The following is a 20,356-nucleotide window of genomic DNA, read 5'->3' as shown; positions in this document are numbered from 1 at the left end:
CTGCTTAACATGCTTTAAATATTCTTCCCATGTTTTACTAAAATCAGAATGTCATCCAGATACACAATAACAAAATCATCAAGAAAAGGTCTGAGTACATCATTCATTAATCTCATGAAAGTAGCAGGAGCATTAGTTAAACCAAAAGGCATAACCAACCATTCATACAATCCCTGCTTTGTTTTGAAAGCAGTCTTCGATGCATCTTGCTCTGCAACTCTAACCTGATGGTATCCACTGTGTAAATCCAGCTTGGTGAAATAAACAGCTTCTTTCAATTGATCTAAAAGATCATCTATGCGAGGAAGGGGATAACGATTCTTGATCGTTATCTTATTCAGTGGTCAGTAATCAATGCACATTCTCCAAGAGCCATCTTTCTTTCTCACCAAAACGATTGGTGACCCACATGGTGATGTGCTAGGCCTGATGAAGCCCTTCTCGAGCAACTCCTGCACCTACTTCTTGATTTCAGCATTCTCTAAAGCAGACAACCTATACATCCCAACGTTAGGCAATGGAACATCATGCTGCAAAATAACATCATGTACTATTCCCCTTTTGGGTGGCAGACCTTTAGGTTCTTGAAACAAGACATCATACTCTGAAACAACCTTTTCTATATCAGCTTGTTGGTCAGCATTATAGCCCTCAAATACATTGGTTTTATCAGGCTTCTTTTCCTTTACAACCATTAATAAGAATTGTTTGCATGAATTAATCATTCTTTTCATCTGTCCTGAGTTTATGAGAGTATAATTATTCTTGAGCTTATGAGCTCTTACAAAGTATTTGATTCCATCTTTAACCAGTAGATACTTGTTCTCAGCTCTATAGAAAATAGTCTTTCTATCATACAAGTAAGGACTTCCTAAAACAATTCCACATATATCCAAAGGAATTATGTCTAACTCAACCTCATCTACAAATGCTGACCCAAAAGAAAACTTGAGTTTGCACTGTCTAGTCACTTGTAGTTGTGTTTTATCATTCAACCATCCTAATGGGTATGGTTTCTTGTGAGGTGTAGTTGCTAATCCCAATTTCTTTACAATTGCTTCAGAAATCAAATTTACTTGTGAGCCACTATCAAACAAAGTATCAATCTTTTGATTTTTGGAAATAACTCGAATATGGAAAAGCTCATGTCTTTTTCTCTCATTTTCTTCATCAATAACAGATTGAGCAGAATTACTAGTAGATGCTTCGGAATTCTTACCTTTTATACCTGCGGCTGCTATAGTTGTTTCATCTCCCGAGTCTGACCCCAAATCTCTCTGAATAGCTGCAGCTGTCTTCTTCTTCTTCTTGCCCTCGGACTTCTTAGGTCTCAGCTCTGGATGCAGAATCTAACAATGCTCATTATCATGCCCCTCCTTTTTACAGTGAGTGCATGAATCTTTGGCTTTCTGTGCAGTGTTAGCCTTCCTTGCTTTCCACTTCTGTTTTATTTTCTCCTTGCTCTTGCTTACAGTGGGTTGGGATGGTCCCCCAACTTCTAGATTACCATTCTTTCCTCTAGCTTCTAGATGAGTAGCTTGTACAGATACCTCATTTATACTAGTGGGATTAAACATGAGGATGGTATACCTCATGTAGCTGTGTAGACCACCAATGTACTTCAGAAGAGTCTCTGGTGAGTCTAATGAGATACCCAATGTCAATTCTCTCTTTCTGAACTCTTGAGTATACCCTTGCACACTTTGCCCTTTCAATTGTCTAAGAGTTTGCCAACTCATCATGGCTTGTTGCATGTAGGCCAATGGATAGAACTGTTTTTTATTGCAGAAATAAAGTCACTCCAGACAGAGATGGTCTTACCATGTTTTTTCATATCAGCTTGGGTTCTACCTTCCCACCAAACCAAGGCAGTGCCTCCTAGGCGTAGGCTTGCCAGCTGAATCTTGCTCTTGTCTAAGTTTATGTTCTGTACCCTGCAATACACATTAATTTGTCTAATCCAATTGTCCAATTTTTCAGCATTTAGCTCTCCATCATATATAGGCAAATCAAATTTAACATCTAACTTAATCAAAGATGCTTTCTTATTATGCACAGGGCTATTAGGAGGTGTGAGAAAGTTTTCCTCTTTCCCCTTTCCTTTGGAGTTGTCATGGAAGTGAGACTCATCTTCTTCTTTCTCTTGCTTAGAGCCTGATGCTTCTTCCACCTTTTGCTTTCTAAAGTCTCTATACATTTCTTCAACCATAGACTTTATAGCTACGAAACTCTCTATGAATTGAGGGTCTGGCCCTACAGAACTTTCTTCTGACATTGTCTTTCGAGAATAGACTCTCCCAATTTCAGGATTAGTTTCCACCAACTCTCCCTCTCCTAATTTGAGCTTTGATCTTGTGAGCATTCATAGTTAAACCAACACAAGCTTGTCTAACCTTACAGCCTAGAGCTCTGATACCACTTGATCTAATATTCACCCTATGAATGACATCAGTTAAAGATTTATTAAACTAAGGTATTACAGACTCATGTGCTGGTGTGTGTGTGTTCTGTGTTATCGAAGCAACGGATCGATCAGATTGCCAATACATAGACAATAAAATGGAAAGACAGCAGAGAAATACAGTAAGCAAACATAAAGACACAAGCAATTTTAATAAGGAGTTCGCCCTATTCTCCAGGGCTACGTCTCCAGTCCAGCTTTCAGTGGTGGCCTTGTTTTATTGTGTCACAGGGACTCAATATGAGTTCTCCTAAAGCAGATTTAGCTTGGCAGGGTGGTTCTTGGATTCCCCAAGCCACTTGGAGTACACAGACTCTTCTTCTTCCTACCAGCTCTGTGACCTTTTGGTCTACAATGGAAAGAGCCAAATGTGATGCTCAGTCCAGATAGATTCCTCTATGGGATGGCTTGAATCCTCAAGCTCTCTGGTGCTCGATGTTGCTGCTGAGCAGCTCGGCCCTCTGTCTCTTCTGCTTTGCTTTACTATTCTCTGTGTCCAGTCATCCTCTCAGGGTTCACTATTCCACTTCTATCTCTCGGTGTCTTACTGACTACTCAATTCTGACTGATTCGACTGTCTCTGTTCATGGCTTTAGCCATTCGATACCTATGCCTGTTCGGTTCCTCTTCCGCCTATGTCGATTCACCTTCGCAGCTGCGCTTGGAGTTCCCTGTGTTCAGCGTCATCATGAACGCTCAGGGAGTGGCCACTTATCCTCTTCTAAATGGCGCCAACAATGCTTCGTTGGTTCGTTTCTTCAGTTACGCCATGGATGCGTTCTTCCTCCACCATGGCGGTCAAGCAGATTCCAAATCTCTTCAAATGCGGCTTAATTCCATGTCGATTCCGCTTCTTTCCATTGGGCGCGATCTCAGCCGTCTGATCTGGGCCCTCCAAATCCGACGCCATACGCACGTTTCGCATGGTTGACTTGCTCGACCGATAGCGCGCAATCAACGGCGGTTTTCTCTCACCTCCGCCTGCCACACGTCAATCGATGTATGGAATTGCTCCGCTCCTGTCCAAAACCTCTTACCATTCAAGGGCGCCCCGATCAAAACCACCGGTTTCTAGAGCGCGGGTCCCGCCGTGTACATTTAGCGCTTTTTCCTTTTTCCGCTCGCAGTCCTCCGGTTCCCCCACGCGACCGCGTGCTCGGGCTTTTCCCATTATGGCCCTGTTCGCCTAGCGATGCGCGATTAGTGCTAATCGCACATCAAAAACCTCTTCCTTCCATTCCGGGGCTCCCAGGGGCTACTTTGGCCTCCCGCATGATCTCCATGGGCCTCAGTCAGCGCGCTTTGACCGAGATCCTCATTGTTCCACATTGGCTGCCATTGCCACTGGTTCAGGGTGTTTTTGATCGCTGTTTTGGATTTCTTTAGAGATTTGTTCGACCTGATTCAGTCATGGTTCTTTGATAGTCTTCTATGGATCCAATTCGGATCACTCCACCCTCCCCTTTGTCTCCCCCACTCCCATGCACCCCCTCCCCTACCCTCTGCTTCCCCTCCTCCTTATTTATCCCCCCCCACTCCTTCCCTCCTTCATTCTCCTTTCCTTTTCCCCGTAGCCTCCCTCACCCATCCGCTTCTCCACACCATGATCTCCACCCCAACCCACCTCATCCCCTCAGCCCTTGGGCCCTGTTGCATCATATCATGCGAGCTCTGGTCTGCCATGGAGCCTCGTGGTAGGATCGTCCTATACCTTCATTTTCGACGTGTCGGAGTCCGTCATCCTGGTACTACACCTATTTTCGAAAGGGACCTCGGCGTGCGTCTTCAGTTCCCACGCCCTGGTTCATGGGGTAAAGGGCGGCGCATCTCCTCGGGAGATTGCAAGAGTATGGGATTTTCGGAGCAAAATTTAATTCTGGTTCACAGAGAAGCCCTGTTCACTCATGGGAGGATAAGAAGAATGGATCAGGAGCAGTGTGGGGAATTAATGGAGGATGGCAAGGAAATAATGGAGACTTATCGGGATCTCAACTGCATCAGCTTCTTCACTCAACATAACGTCATTGTTCAATCCGGCAGCGGCTATAAAGGGAATAACAGTATGTTATGTTTATATGATTTAAGGATATATGTTGCTAAGGTGGCCTCTGCAAAGGCCTGGCGGCTGAAGTTGAGGTCGTTGATTATCTGTTATTGAGCTTGGGTTGATGGGCTGAAATTCAAGGAGGGCCTAAGTGCAACTGAGGGTCTGAGTGCAATTGAGGGTCTGAGGGCATTTGAGAGTCTGTATGTTGATACTAGGTTGGACGTCGTTATTTTACTGAAGTGGGCAGAGGTTCGGGTCCAGAATCTAGGAGCAAATTTGTTAGTTGAACAATGGAGGGAGGTCTGGTTGAACACGGCTGTGGGTGAGAAGGACTATAATCCTTGGGTCTGTGAGGGTGCCCTAGAGGACAGCGAGGAGGAAAGGGTCAAGCACACTCTAGATTTGAGTGGGAGTGACAAAAAGTTCTACAACATTTTGGACAGCCGAAAAATGGATTCTAGTGTGCAAAGAGCATAGGCCAATTCCTAGCCGAGGTCAAGAGGGCCGCGGGTGGGAACTTCTCTAGAGGGAAGGAGAAATCGGCCATCCTGCATCAACTGCGTGCAAGACCACTTGGAGTTGAGAGAAGACCTGACTGAATTGCAACGCAGCATACATCAGCAACTACAAGAGAACCTGTCGATGCAGGAGAGAGAGTTGGAGAAACGAGAGCGTATATGTCAGTTGGAAGATGAAGTTGATGCACTGAGGCATCAAATTGAGCAGCTGAAGCTCAAAGTGGACGAGAGCAACAAGGAAAATGAGGAGGACTCGACCGAGCAGGACCAGAATAAAGGCTCTAAAGATATCTCAATTGCCCTGGACCTTAACAGTCCAATGCCAATGGATATCTAGCTTTCATATGTTTTTTCTCACAGTTTCTAAATGATGCATTGTAAATGTAAATATCTTCTGTTTCAATTTTGTCGAATTTATAGTTGTAAAAGCTCCGGAATGGGGAATTTTGGTGGGCAGATCAAATACAGCCTAAACAGTAGGTTTGCAGAACAAATGAAACATTATCAGCTCTTTGAAGGCTTGGAAAAATCTATGTAAAATCCCGGTTTTGTTTGTGAACGGGCGCGTTATATTTTATATAAAGATCTACTCATTCTGGTTTTAAAAACTGCTAAAATTTGTTGTAATTTTGTTCTTAATTTATCCTTCATTCCAAATTATTTTTACATATTTTTACCAGCTAAATTTGTCGCTATTATAAATTATTGTTTTGCTGCAATTTGCTAGCCTAAAACCCTAGTTTATAGTAGCTTTGAGTTTTCTTGATTCGGTGTGTTCAGAATCCAGATAACCTATTTGAGACTCATTAGGCTAACCCTAACCTTTAAATTGACCCATAGGCCCCTTGAACTCAAGTCTTGAGCTTTACTTTTTCATCCACAGCAAACACTAACTTGTCATATCATTGTTCGATGGATTTTTGTTGTAGGATCCTTAAGGGGCATTTAGCTTAACATCCTTGGATTACTTGATCCCTAAGCCCTACCAAGGAAGCCTCCCTTGTGTTGGCTTGTGTCTTTCACTAAAGAGAGGAGAGTAGTAGTTGAGGTGACAATGGTAAGTTGGTAACACTCCCATGTGTTGGACATTGTCTAGGTTGCCTAGTAAGGCTTTGCACTAGGTGCTAGATTTTGTTATAACATATGTCAATTGGGTCTAGCTCAAGTGGTTAAGAGGATGAGTGTTATCCTCCCCATATAGGTTCAATTCCCCCAAGTGAAATGTTGAGCTCTTGCAAAGTATTTTAATGTAGAGAATTTGAACCCTATTATCACACAAATTTGTGTCCACAAACCATTGTGACACTTTTAGATAGTCAATCCTGTCACAATTGAAAGTCTCTTCATTCGAACTGGTGTTTTCAAGTCTCAAGGAGTGTTCCTAGATGATGTATGATGCTATCCACTTAATATTCCAACATAGAACTTCAATTTGACTAGCATATGATAAAGTTTCAAGAGTGAAGCAATTCTTGAAATGAAATTTGTAATGGAAAGTAATAGTAGCAACAAAATTGAAAGTGATGCAAGAAATGAATATGCACCTCAAATGAAACAATTCAAAACAAGTGCACTTCAATATACCATCACAATGCATAGCAATTTATTCAATGGTCTCCAATACATTAAAAAAGTTAGAATCAAACATAATTGAATAAAATAACAGATTACCCAAGAAGTTGGTTGCATCATAATGAGCAGTAGATGACAGACATCCATGAATTCATTCACTTACGTTGGAGGTAGTGGTCTGAGAGACTAGAGCATGGAAAAGTGAGATCTCCGCTGCTACCAAAGCATCTAAGAAAAAGTGTCCAACCCTTGTACCGCTGCTCTGAAATGCCTATATAGAAAATTGTTTCCTCCCTCAAGACTTAGTCAACCTGCTTGTTCAAGGGGAGAAAGAAAGCCAAGAAAGGCCAAAAAAAATGTTTGTACAGAGTTAGCTTTCTTGCTTTTGGGATGTTTTGTCTTTGGCTAGGTTTCTTTTTCCATTATGACTGCTGGCCAAAAGATGTTTCCACCTTTATAACTAGCCTTTTTCTTGTTGTTTACTCTTCATGCTTTACTCAATGGCTGGTTTTTGTTTTTAAGAACGGAATTACCTCCTAATGACCCCTTTTTCACCATGAAAAATATATCCTTTAGCTGTTTGCTTTGTCCAATTTTGACCCATTCAATTTGCAACCTTAGAGGGAGGTTGTCGAACTGCTATTTTATAGCCTTTTCCCTTCAAGAAAAAGAGTTATATTGTTGTTTATTCTTACCAATTTTTGTTTCAACAAGCCTTTTTTTCTTTGTATATCATATAAAACAAGTGGACTCAAGTTTTAAATGTCTTCATTTAGGAACAGCAATATCTCATTCCTCTTAAATTCATATCAATTCCTCTAGTCTGTTGCCCCTTTGTACATCATGAGCAATCTCCAAACTTTCAACTACACAATAATGATCTCCTGCCTAGACTATCTTGGAATTAGTGCCCAACATGCTGTTAAGGGGTAGATGTAATGCTCCCTCATCTCTGGCTGGACTGATATCTTCTCATATGCCACAAATACCTCAAGGGGTCACTCAAGGTGGGCTTAAAGGCATGGGAAATACCAGTGAGTATGTCCTTCTGTCCTCATAATGGATACAAGCTACAGGAAACTCGCTCAGATTAGGTTCCTTCTTGCTACAATTTGTCAACATTCGTTATGCATTGACTACAATCTTGGAATCAGTACCATAGCATTTTGGTTATTCACCTTGCAAAATTTTAACAGCTTCGTTAATCAAGCTACCTCAATACTCTTCCTCACATGTGGGAAAAACTCATGCTATTCATAACTTCCAGATCACCTTTGTATGTTTAACTAAAGGTCTTTTATTTCAATGTAGTAGCTAAGAGCTAACTTGATTACAAGAAGTAAAATCCCGAACATTTGTATTCGACAAGAGAGAACAAACTCTCACCTATTTCCCCTCCGACATAGAGCCATGGCTACTGGTACCATGTCAAAATAACAAAGTGTGCCAGTTAGAAGGGACATTCCATCCGCTAACCCAGTTCTGAAGGTTTTTTTACAAGACTAATAAGATGTCCTCGGGTATGAGCATAACAAGCTGGAAGAATGATGACCCATACAACAGCAACCATAATGCTCAATATATCTCACAAACTGTTTGAATTTTACGATGTCTTGCTTCCGAGAGAATAAGGGTTGTCTATTCATCAATTTCATTGAAAATACAGACCATTGACCATACATTAATGGCTGCAATATAATCTGATGAGTTAAATAACAATTCTGGAGCTTTATAGTATATACCATCTAATAACCACATTTTGTGGTGAAATTGGTTTCAGACAAATTTAGAAGATTGCTCAGCTTCAAGTCCCTAAGGCTCGGATCCCTGGGTGGATAATGTGTATGATGCTGCCTTCTATCTGCGCCTAAGTTGCACGATACGGAGAAACGGGTACGAGCTTCCGAAACGGGCACGGGTACGAAATGTGACCCCCCAAATTTTGGAAATGGGGAAACGCGATATATATATATATATATATATAGATATATATATATATAGAGATATATATATATATATATATATATTAGAATTTAGGACATTTAAGAAATGTTATGTGCAATCATAAAGCATACATGATACATTATAATTTATTACATTTAAAGTTTAAACATTATGATTAAATTTACATCACATTTACTCATGAATGATCACATAATGAAAATAGCAATATCGGAATATCCAAAATCAACCTTTATTATATATCCAAATCTCAAAATCAACCTTTATTATATATATGAGGCTGCAAGTACAATAAAGACTATGAGGCTGCAAGAACTATAAAGACAAAAGACCATTGCTCTCTTCCTCTTTTCTCCTTTGCTAAAATCGTCTGTCTCCAAGAGAAATGACTTGCTCAATTGTGTGATGAGGGAATGAGGCAAGAGTCTTTTTATAACTTGAGAGAGGCATCTAGAAGCATCCACAAGATATTTTATTTGCCCAAACAAAAATTAGAACCGAAGAAATAAATAAATAAACAAACAAACAAACAAAAAATCGCAATATGAAGTGGAAACTTCGTCGTATGGCCTGGAAACTCATTTCCAGCCGTACTGGCCACGTTTCCCAGCATGAAATGTGCCAATACAGCCAGAAACTCGTTTCCAGGCCGTACGATATGCGTTTCCGTTTCGTTTCCTCGCTGAAACGGACCGGGGGCAACATTTCCTGCAACATAGTGCACCCTTGGTTTTATTGCTATTGCATGACTCAAACACGGTCTGTGTCCCCCTTTGTTGTGCCTTGCTCTCCTCCCTTGACTCCCATAAATTCACTTGATAAATGAATAATGAAAATCTCAATGAATGAGACCGAATGGGCCTTTTAGCTTAATCATTTTGGCAAAAATACAAAATCTACTTTCTTTTGTTCACTTAAGGAATGGAAACATCAACAAAATCCACTTTTCCTATCTTCTCCATGAAATGCAAAGATCTCACTATTCTCTAGCTTTACTCATGGAGACATTTAGTAAAAGCTCCCACTCTCTCATTAAAACTATTCGAACCCTTTTCCATGTAATTAAATAATTAAATGGAAATTTAATAAATTCACAATTTATGACTTTGAAGTCATAATCCTTCAAAAATTATCCTCAAGTATGATTTAGATCCATGCCGAATGTCAACTTAAGACATAAGCCAATGACAATGATTCTACTCAACTCCTCGCTTTTCCATGCAAAGGAAGCTCAAACCACCCCTCAGTTGCCAGTTAAGAACCATAAACAACACTTGCACCTGCCAAATATATGAACTTACAATTATTTACATGCCTAAAAAAGGCAAGCTTGCCAAGGCCAAATGAAATATGGGTCATAATTACGAACAAGCAGAAAAGCAGAAAATAACTGCCATTTCAGCTTTGAGTGAAAATAGTCCCATTTGACTCACTTTTTCACAAGGCTCAAGAAGTAGTAGTCAAATACAATGTGATGGTTGTTATCTCAGCAAACCACAATGTTGTTATAGGATGAACAGCAAATCTTTACTATCACAGCAAACTACAATGCTTTTACCAGCTCTCACAACAAACTACAGTGTTGTTACAGGCTCTCACAGCAAACTACAGTGTTGTTACAATACTCTCACAGCAAACTACGATGTTGTTACAGGAGGAACACATTGTTTTTTTTTCCAATCACGTAGTCTGTAAAAACACAGTTTAAAGATCCCTTCGTAACTCCCAAACGAAAGATCTTTTTGGGAAATTGCTCGTGTGTTACCAAATAGACCCTGCTCTAAACAAAACCCAGATGCCAGAATTTTGAAATTCGTCTTCCTTTGATCAGAAATCGACCCGCAAAATTGGTGACGGTTTTCCTTTACGAATTTTCTTTCTTCTGTTTGTTGGATACAGAGTGCTCTGTATTCTCAAATCTGAAATGTAAAATAACTCTTTCCAATACACAATCTTGGATGTACAAGTACTGGATTAAAAGATTAACTGAAAGATGATTCTCTAGGTTCTCATTTAAATGTAAATAACAAAGAAAATACAATGCAAAAATTCCTTATTTAACACAACAATTTAAAGACCAAATCAATTTCAATCTCTAGATATTAATATTATGGTTCATAAACCTGACAAGCACATATGCAAATAACTGTCTCACGCACACTTATAGATTCGATTTGTTGATACAAAAAAAACACTAGTCTAAGAAATGTTGTTCAATTAACTTCAATCTCACACCAAAACTTCCAACACCCAAAAATGTTCCTCCTCTCTCCTTCCAAACTAAAAGCCACTGTCCAAGAAATGAGTTCATGGATGTAAACCAATTTCTCTTAGCCCTAACTACCTACTAACTAGAAATTCCTAACTATATCAAGAACTTTTTTCAAAAATAAACTTTCAAATGTTCTAGCCTTGACATGTGATCAATCCATCACATTGCTAGGCTCTTGGTCTAACTTTAATAACTTATCATTTTTATGTGCTCGACCTAATGCACCTGCATCAGACTCCCCAAGAAAGAAAATTTTATGAGCTCCTGCTCATAAGATCTTCTATAGAATGACCTGCTTTCTGTAGTGCTGCTTCATCCATCCAAGTAGAATCCTCCATCGGACGGTCTTTCCACTTCACAAGATATTCCAAGTATTCTTTCCTTCTAGTCTTCTTGGCAACACGTGTATCCAAACTCTGTTCAGCCTCCAAAGTCTTTCCTAAGGGCATTTGCTTCAGCCATTGTTGTTCCTTTCCTTCATCCTGGTCAAGATTCCCAGAAGCTTGATCCGCATCACCAACTGTGTAGGGATACAAATCTGCTACATTAAAAATGGGTGAAATGCCAATTTCTGGAGGTAACTCCAGCTCATAAGCATTCGCTGAAAACTTGTGGAGGATCTTACAAGGTCCTATCTTCTTCATTTTCAATTTGTTATATTCTCCCCTTGGAAACCTCTCTTTTCTTAGGTGAGCTAGGACCATATCTCCCACTTCAAAGTTTACCTCTTTCCTGTGTACATTTGCTCGTTGCTTGTAGTTGTTGCTTGTATCTTGTAATCTTTGTTTTACTTGCTTGTGTAACTCACTCATGGCTGTTGCAAAATCCTCTCCATCAGCACTTCTATGCTCAAGCTTTCCCAAGTCTCTTAGCTCACAAATTCCCCTCGGATGCATGTCATACAAGATCTAAAATGGACTCTTTCTCGTGCTCCTATTTGGTGAGTCATTATATGCAAACTCAGCCTAGGCTAGCACATGATCCCACTGCTTTGGTCGGTCACCTACTAAACTCCTCAACAAATTACCCAAACTCCTGTTTACAACCTCTATTTTCCCATCAGACTGTGGATGATAGGCTGAGCTAAAATTTAGCTTAGTGCCAAGTTTCTTCCACAAGGTTCTCCAGAAATGTCCGGTGAATCTTGTGTCCCTGTCAGAGATTATACTTTTTGGCAAACCATGCAACCGAACAATCTCATCAAAAAATAAATTAGCCACATGGGTAGCATCACTAGTTTTGAAACACGGAATAAAATGAGCCATCTTAGTAAATCTATCCACAACTACAAGGATTGAATCATTACCTCGTTGAGTTCTCGGTAAACCCAGAACAAAGTCCATACTCACCGAATCCCAAGGTTTGTTGGGAATGGGTAATGGCATGTATAGTCCAGCATTCTGACTTCTCCCTTTTGCATGTTGACATACCCTGCACTTACTCATGTACCTTTGTACATCTGCCTTCATCTTAGGCCAAAAATAGAAGTGACTCAACTGCCCAAGTGTTTTCTCAACACCAAAGTGTCCAGCCAACCCGCCATTATGCTTTTCTTGGACCAAGTTTTCCCGCATTGAGCAATTGGGAATACATAGTTGATTGTTCTTGAACAATAGCCCATCCTGCAACATAAACTCTTTCCATGGACTGCTGTCCCTATTGCCTGGATTTTTACATGTTGCAAAAGCTTCTTAAAATCAACATCAATTTCATATAAGTCCTTCAAATAATAAAAGCCTAAAATTTGTATTTGACTTTCCTGCATGATTAAGCATCTCCTACTCAAGGGATTGGCAACCTTATTTGCCTTCCCACTAACGTGCTTCAAAACAAAAGCGAAACTTTGAAAGAACTCCACACACTTTGCATGTTTATGATTTAACTTATGTTGCTGCATAATGTATTGTAAGGCAGAATTATCCGTGTATAGAAACAAACTCGTCAGGCATCAAGTAATGGCCTCCAATGCTTCAAAGCTTGAACCACTGCATAAAAAATTTTGTCGTAGGAAGAGTATTTCTGTTTTGACTCATTTAACTTCTCGCTAAAATATGCAACGGGCTTATCTTCTTGGTTCAGTACAGCTCCAATGGTTGTCCCACTAGCATCACATCTCACTTGAAAGGGCTGATTGAAGTTTGGCAACTTCAACACCGGCTTCTCAATGATCTTCTTCTTCAATAGTTGAAAAAAAAATTCTGCTATTGTTGTCCAATAAAATGGTTGCCTATTCTTCTTGATGGTGTCAATGATAGGTGCACAAATGCCACTAAAATTCTTGATAAATTTTTTGTAGAAGCTGGCTAAACCATGAAAACTTCTCACCTCAAAAATATTCTTAGGTGAGGGCCAATTTACAATTGCCTCTATCTTTTCCGGATCCATTTTCAAGCCATCCTTAGAAATGACAAAACCCAAGTATACAAGTTCACTCTTCATAAAAGAACACTTCTTCATGTTAATCAATAGCTTTTCTTGCTGCAATCTCTCTAAAACATACTTCAAATGTCTTAAGTGCTCTTCTTTAGTTTGACTGAAAATTAAAATGTCATCCAAGTAAACAATGACAAACTTACCAATGAACTCCTTCAAGACTTCATTCATCAGCCGCATAAAGGTACTGGGTGCATTTGACAAGCCAAATGGCATGACCATCCACTCGTACAAGCCTTCATTGGTCTTGAAAGTTGTCTTCCACTCGTCTCCTTCTCTGATCCGAATTTGATGATAACCACTTTTCAAGTCAAGCTTTGAGAAGTAAGTTGCCCCACCCAAGCAATCCATCATATCATCCATCCGTGGCAATGGAAACTTGTAACGAATGGTGATCTTGTTGATTGCTCTAGAGTCAGTGCACATTCTCCATTCTCCACCCTTCTTTGGACTTAATACTGTAGGTACGACACATGGACTCAAACTTTCTCTTATTAGTCCTTTGTCCAACAATTCTTGGACTTGCTTCCTCACTTCCTCATTCTCTTTGGGTGTCATCCGATATGTAGCCTTGTTCGGAAGACTTGCTCCCAGTATCAAGTCTATGTGATGACTGATGCTTCTTTTGGGTGGCAACTCACTTGGCAATTCATCAACTACAATATCATGAAACTCATGCAACAACTCCTGAACTTCAAGAGGTAAATCTACAATTTCAGTGTGCAGAAGTACTACCTTTGGCTTGCAAATCACTGCATAGCTTACCTCTTCTTCTTCCATCTGTTGTAGAAATTCCTTTCCACTAAGTAGCAGTGCTTTTGGGCTGCTTGTTTCAACTGTACCTTCCTCTTTCAATGGTACAAGAGTGTGCTTGATGCCATCCTTTTCGAACTTATAACAATTGCTCTCTCCATCATGTGTCACCTTCCTATCAAACTGCCATGGGTGACCCAAAAGAATGTGACAAGCATCCATTGGCATTACGTCACAGAGCACCTTGTCTTTATACTTGCCTATCTGAAACTCAACTTCACTTTGTTCATGCACCAACAATTGGTGTCCTTTTTGCAACCACGATACCTTATAAGGTGTGGGGTGCTTAATCTTTTTCAATCCCAATTTTTCCACCATTTCTTGGGAAACTAGATTGTCTGTACTTCCGCTGTCAATCACCAATTTGCAGCATTTTCCTTTTGCCTTACACATTGTCTTGAATAAGGATTTCCTTTGGACTGGTTCAGCAGTCTCCTTTGTTGGTTTTAACAAGACTTTGTGCATCATCAACACCTCTCCAGTCTCTGGCACATTCTCTACCTCAGGTACTTGTGCCTCTACTGCTTCGGTTTGAGCTATGTATGCACCTCGTTGTCCTGTATTGTCATTCTCAGGACATTCAAAAGATCGGTGACCCAATTTATTACATTTGTAACACCGGTAGGCAGTCTCTCTGCCTCTTCCTCTACCTCTACCTCTCTGGTAAGGTCTTCCTCCTCTGCTGCCACCTTCTTTCTTTGACTACCCTTGCTGATTTGAGTTGCCTTCATCATTATTTTGTGCATGAAACTTTCCTCTTCCATTTGTCTATCCTTTCCCTTTGGAAAAACCACGTCCTTTGCCAGAGCTTTGCTTCCTAGCTATCTTTTCTTCTGCCTCCGAAGCGCACTAGTATGCTTCCTCTATTGTCCTTAGAGAAAGTATGCTAATTTCATCTTGAATATCTAGCCTCAAACCATTGATATACCTTGTTGTCTTTTCCAGGGTATCTTCTACATAGCCTGCTCTCAAATTCACCTTGTAAAACTCTTCAGTGTATTCTCTCACTGTCATTATCTTTTGTTTAAGATTTTGCACATGTTTGTAAGGAGTTAGTTGTAATCCTTTGGCAAGAACTTACTCTTCATCTTTGCCACCATTCTATCCCAGCTCTTGATCAATGGTTTGTCCTTCTTCCTTCTTTCAGCCTGTACATTGTCCCACCATAGTGCAGCATGGCCTTTCAACCTTGTCACAGCAAACTTGACTCTCTTATCCTCATACTCAAAATACTTGTCCATCTCACTGATCCAATCTAGTAGATTCTCATCTTTCAAACTGCCATCATAAATAGAGATTTCAGGCTTTGGCCTTGAACTTGAGCCCAATACTGCTCTCAACAACTTAATCTCAATAGCTTCTTCAACAGGTGTTGCTCCTTCTTCTTCAAGTTCCTCTTCAACCTCACTAACATCTCCACCTTCAGGATCTCGTTGTCTCCCTACTTCCATGGCTTCTAACTGAATTTGCAGTCTGCTTATCTCTTCCCAAAGTTCTGCATTTCCCGTGGGTTTGCCTCCTCGACTTTGTGCCCTTCCTACACACCTATTCATCTCTCTATACTGTAGAGACCAACAATGTTAAGGCTCTGATACCACAAATTGATGGCTGCTATCTCAGCAAACCACAATGTTGTTATAGGATGAACAGCAAATCTTTACTCTCACAGCAAACTACAATGTTGTTACATGCTCTCACAGCAAACTACAGTGTTGTTACAGGCTCTCACAGCAAACTACGGTGTTGTTACCATTGTTTTACAACCCGGCCGAGTCAACTCCGAAACGGCCGTTTCGAACCGAGCCATTACCAAAATCTTTGACCCGGCCAGCAACCCGGCTCGGTTGACCGAGTCAACTATGACTCGGCCGAGTCATCCAATGACTCGGCCGAGTCATAGTTGACTCGGTCAACCCGGCCGGGTCATGTATTGACTCGGCCGAGTCAATGAAACTACAGCTGGGCAAAATCCAATAATGAACTGAAGGAAAATGATATTTCTGTTTGGGCATAAAAACTCGGATTACAAGGCAGTAACTTTTGAAGGGCTCAGATCATAATTGAATAGTTTTTCTGAATTCGCACAGTGAACAGACTTGCCTGGATCTCAGACTAAGTGAAGAAACATTGATCCAAGCTCAGTGTTGCAGACTTCGGTCTCTTGTTGGAGGCTCAAAACCTGTGGAATTGCGGATCTGTGGAAAATTACTAACTTGCAAAGGAGCTCAGACTATATTACAATCACCTGAAGTCTGTCTACCTGTAGCAGCTCAGACTACAAAAGAACTGTCACCTACACTTCGGACCTGTGGAGTCTGGAGACATTTCAGAACTGTGACAAAAATTTCATTTTGGACTTACGAACCTGTTTAGCATTTGTATTGCAAATTGAGTTCTGAGAAATATTGCAGACTTGTTGTAACAATAGTTCTTCTCTTTGGATTCTTTGAGGGCAGTGAAAATCATAGTGACCTTTGATTGGACCGTGGATCTATCAAGACTAACATATCTATCAGAAAGGTAGTTTGAAGAATATTGTGAGTCCGTTGAAGGAATCTCAGTGCCCTGTTGCAGTGTATTTTGAAGTGACTTTGTTCCAGTTTGAAAAACTATTTGAAGAAATTGTTTAAAAAAGCAATCTGTGATCCAAAGTCCACTTGCAGACCTATACAGTGAATGCGGAACTAAAATTGCAGACTTGTGCATGACTTAATCTGTGGAAGAACCTTATAGAATTGTGCAGACTTGTGAAGACATTGTGAAAGCATTTGAAGGGGCTCTTGGACCTTGGTGCAGATCTTTGGACTTGAAGAAATATTTGGGACTAACCTTGGACCAGATTTGAAGAAGGTGCAGAACTATTATTAGAGCTGGTGCAGTTCATTGAAGACACATTAAAGTCTTGTATTGAAGATCATAATGCAGTGTTGATGTCATCATGAGGTAACTTGAAGAAATTGATCCCCTTCCTGCTTGCTGCTTGCCCAGCACCAGAATAATTGTCCATCCCCATCAATATTTAAAATTATGTTTTTTTTATAAAAAAAATAAATATTTAATGTATTTTTTACAACGACCGAGTCATTGAAATCGAGCCGGCCGAGTCATTACCGAGTCCGAGTCCGAGTCGATCCTCGGCCGAGTCCGAGTCCGAGTCCGAGTTGTAAAACATTGGTTGTTACAGGCTCTCACAGCAAACTACGGTGCTGTTACAGGACTCTCACAACAAACTACGGTGTTGTTACAGGACTCTCACAGCAAACTATGATGTTGTTACAGGAGGAACACATTTTTTTTTCCAATCATGCAGTCTGTAAAAACACAGTTTAAAGATCCCTTCGTAACTCCCAAACGAAGGATCTTTTTGGGAAATCGCTCGTGCATTACCAAATAGACCCTGCTCTGAACAAAACACAAATGCCAGAATTTCGAAATTCGTCTTCCTTTGATTAAAAATCGACCCGCAAAATTGGTGACGATTTTCCTTTACGAATTTTCTTTCTTCTATTTGTTGGATACAGGGTGCTCTGTATTCTCGAATCTGAAATGTAAAATAACTCTTTCTAATACACAATCTTGGATGTACAAGTACTGGATTAAAAGATTAACTGAAAGATGATTCTCCAAGTTCTCATTTAAATGTAAATAACAGAGAAAATACAGTGCAAGAATTCCTCATTTAACACAACAATTTAAAGACCAAATAAATTTCAATCTCCAGATATTAATATTATGGTTCATAAACCTGACAAACACATATGCAAATAACTATCTCACACACACTTACAGATTCGATTTGCTGATACAAAAAAAACACTGGTCTAAGAAATGTTGTTCAATTAACTTCAATCTCACACCAAAACTTCTAGCACCCAAAAATGTTCCTCCTATCTCCTTCCAAACTAAAAGCCACTGTCGAAGAAATGAGTTCATGGATGTGAACCAATTTCTCTTAGCCCTAACTACCTACTAACTATAAAATAATTTCTTTTAACTAGATATTCCTAACTAATCTTAACTGAATATCAAAAACTTTTTTCAAAAATAAACTTTAAAATGTTCTAGCCTTGACATGTGATCAATCCATCACATTGTTAGGCTCTTGGTCTGACTTTAATAAGTCATCATTTTTATGTGCTCGGCCTAATGCACCTACATCACAATGTGTGGGACCTTGATGGTCTGAATATCGAAAAAGTAAAACTTCCCAACATAGCACTTTCTCAAAGACTGAAGAAACTTGATATAAAAGGTCCTCTGATCGGTAATTATGCCATGAAGCGTTTGGAAATGGACCTACCTTAAACCTTCAAGAAGTGCTACTAGGGTTAAGATTCAAGAAGCACAACTGGTGACTTGGCATGTACCCTAGATTCTTTAGGGTTCACAGTGGATACCATCCTCGGAATGAGACGAAGTTCCTAACAGTTTTCCTCAAAATATGTTACTTGGAAAAAGAAAGATTGTTGAATAGAGCTTATATGATCATAAATCCAAGTATTATTTTGAAAAAAAGTCAACTACGTTGATAAGTAGTTGTCTTTGTTCAAAAGAAGGTCGATACGTTGATTGATAATAACAACAACTCTGGCAATTAATATGATGATAAGGTTTTATTGAAATATTATTTTTCTTGATCTCCACCTTAGGATACCCCTAAATAACCTTAAGTCGTAAATAAATATCCCCATCATATTACTTGGTTGAGTTGCCAGTTGATAAAATTTTACTCGATGACTCTCTGAATTTTTAATTTCAAATGAGTCAGTCGATGTTTCTTTGTTTCCAACTTATATTTCGATTTTTGAAAACATATTTAATTCAATTAACTCAATGGTTCTGTATTCGTAGACAAATTACTTGAAACAGAATATATAGAGAGACATTCGCCTTATGTCAATTGTTGAAGATTAAATCCCCAGATTCATGTACACAATTCCAAAATAAGAGAATTTTAATAAATATTTATAATATAATATCTACGATAAAGGCATAATTAAAAAGTTTAACCTGCTCAAACTTTTATGTCGCAGTAATATGAATGAATTGCGTATGTTTTTTTACTCGAGAGAAGTATTACAACCAGCCCAAAGGCATCATAATTGACCCAAAGAGGTCAGCACCAATAGTAGTCTGCTTGTGCAGGCAAAATATTGAGAGGTAAACGAATGATCACAAGCACTTTCATTCGGCTAAGCCACTGCAGCAACCCCAACTGCTTATTTGTGTCTCTAAGGGAATTCAACCATGTTGGGTGTCCTGAAATGCCGTCAAAGTCACCGCTGAACCACGACCCCGCTGACAATCGCATCCACTTAATTCTCTTTACCAAACTTAGATAATGATTACTACTATTTTCCCCTGGTGAATTTTTCCCTGGCCTTCATTGTGGCCGAATTCAATCACAAACACAATCACGAACACAAACCCAAGTGACTTGTATATAACGAATGTATGTATAATTTTAAAGTAAGGACGTGACATTTTGCAAGAATGTCAGGCATAAAAGAATAGAACCTGTGAGGCACGTGATCCAGACAAGGTTGAACCCGTTTTAGCTTTATAAGCTGCCCTCCAAAATCTTTCTTGAATTCATTCACCGCGTTGATCATCTCTGCCGTATCTTTCTGCCATTCATATGCATCATTTCGAGAAGTTATTTAGGGTATTCTTAACCTCGGACAATTGATACTATATAAAGGATATTTTAACTAAATGAAATCAAATCAAATTAACCTTGTAAACGCATTCTGAGAGGATCATGGCACAGAGAATTTGCTGCAGATCATGAATATCGTCGGCCCTGATCGCTTTGCAGAGGCCTTGGACCTGGTTCAGCCATCTATCGTATTCTTCCTGCAATTTCCGCATCTGTTGTCTTTGCTGATCATTGTTTGGAGGATTCAACTTCAATTTCTGCCGAAGCCATGATAGCGCGGGGGTTTCCATCGTCAAATGCAGTGTCTAAATGCAAATAATTGACGACTGGAACCCAAAATTATCACTGTTACCAACGAGGGTTCCTGATCTTGTCGGGGCTTGGCTCACTGGCCTATGTTGAATAATAAAAAATAATAATCTTACGAAAGGAGTTGTCTATAACGCGACTTTTTGAAAGTCTTTCCGGCGGATTTTTCCGGTCGAAATCCGGCAGGAATTATTGGAATCACAAGTTTGATAGCTAGTTTCTGCACAATGAAAGCGTCCAGGGGATTTTCAGGGTGCAGAATCTAAATATGCAGTTAAAAAACCATTTTAACTGCAAAAAATCCAGATTT

General features: G+C 39.8%; 1 protein-coding gene across 5 annotated transcripts in view; it reads right to left on the bottom strand.

Moving 5' to 3' along the window:
• Nucleotides 1-20,155, bottom strand: part of LOC149185215 (uncharacterized) — a 115,651-nt gene extending 95,496 nt beyond the window's left edge. For 4 of the 5 annotated variants that reach the window (XM_089417821.1, XM_089417819.1, XM_089417820.1 and 1 more), the window contains exons 1-2: nt 19,815-20,155; nt 19,596-19,705 (exon numbers count right to left, since the gene is read on the bottom strand). In XM_089417821.1, coding sequence (XP_089273947.1) covers nt 19,596-19,705; nt 19,815-20,027 — 323 coding nt within the window. In that variant the 5' untranslated portion in view covers nt 20,028-20,155. Of the gene's footprint in view, nt 1-19,595; nt 19,706-19,814 lie in introns of those variants that run through there. The other variant, XM_089417822.1, reaches the window with a different exon arrangement.
• Nucleotides 20,156-20,356: the final 201 nt, after the last annotated feature.

The sequence above is a fragment of the Pinus tabuliformis genome, chromosome 3_2 (assembly GCF_031772625.1).
Source record: "Pinus tabuliformis cultivar Carrire ecotype Pingquan chromosome 3_2, CPIR1, whole genome shotgun sequence".
In the NCBI taxonomy this organism is placed as follows: Eukaryota; Viridiplantae; Streptophyta; class Pinopsida; order Pinales; family Pinaceae; genus Pinus; species Pinus tabuliformis.
The sequence above is the reverse complement of the archived record's forward strand: the minus strand, read 5'-3'. Positions and strand labels throughout refer to the sequence as shown.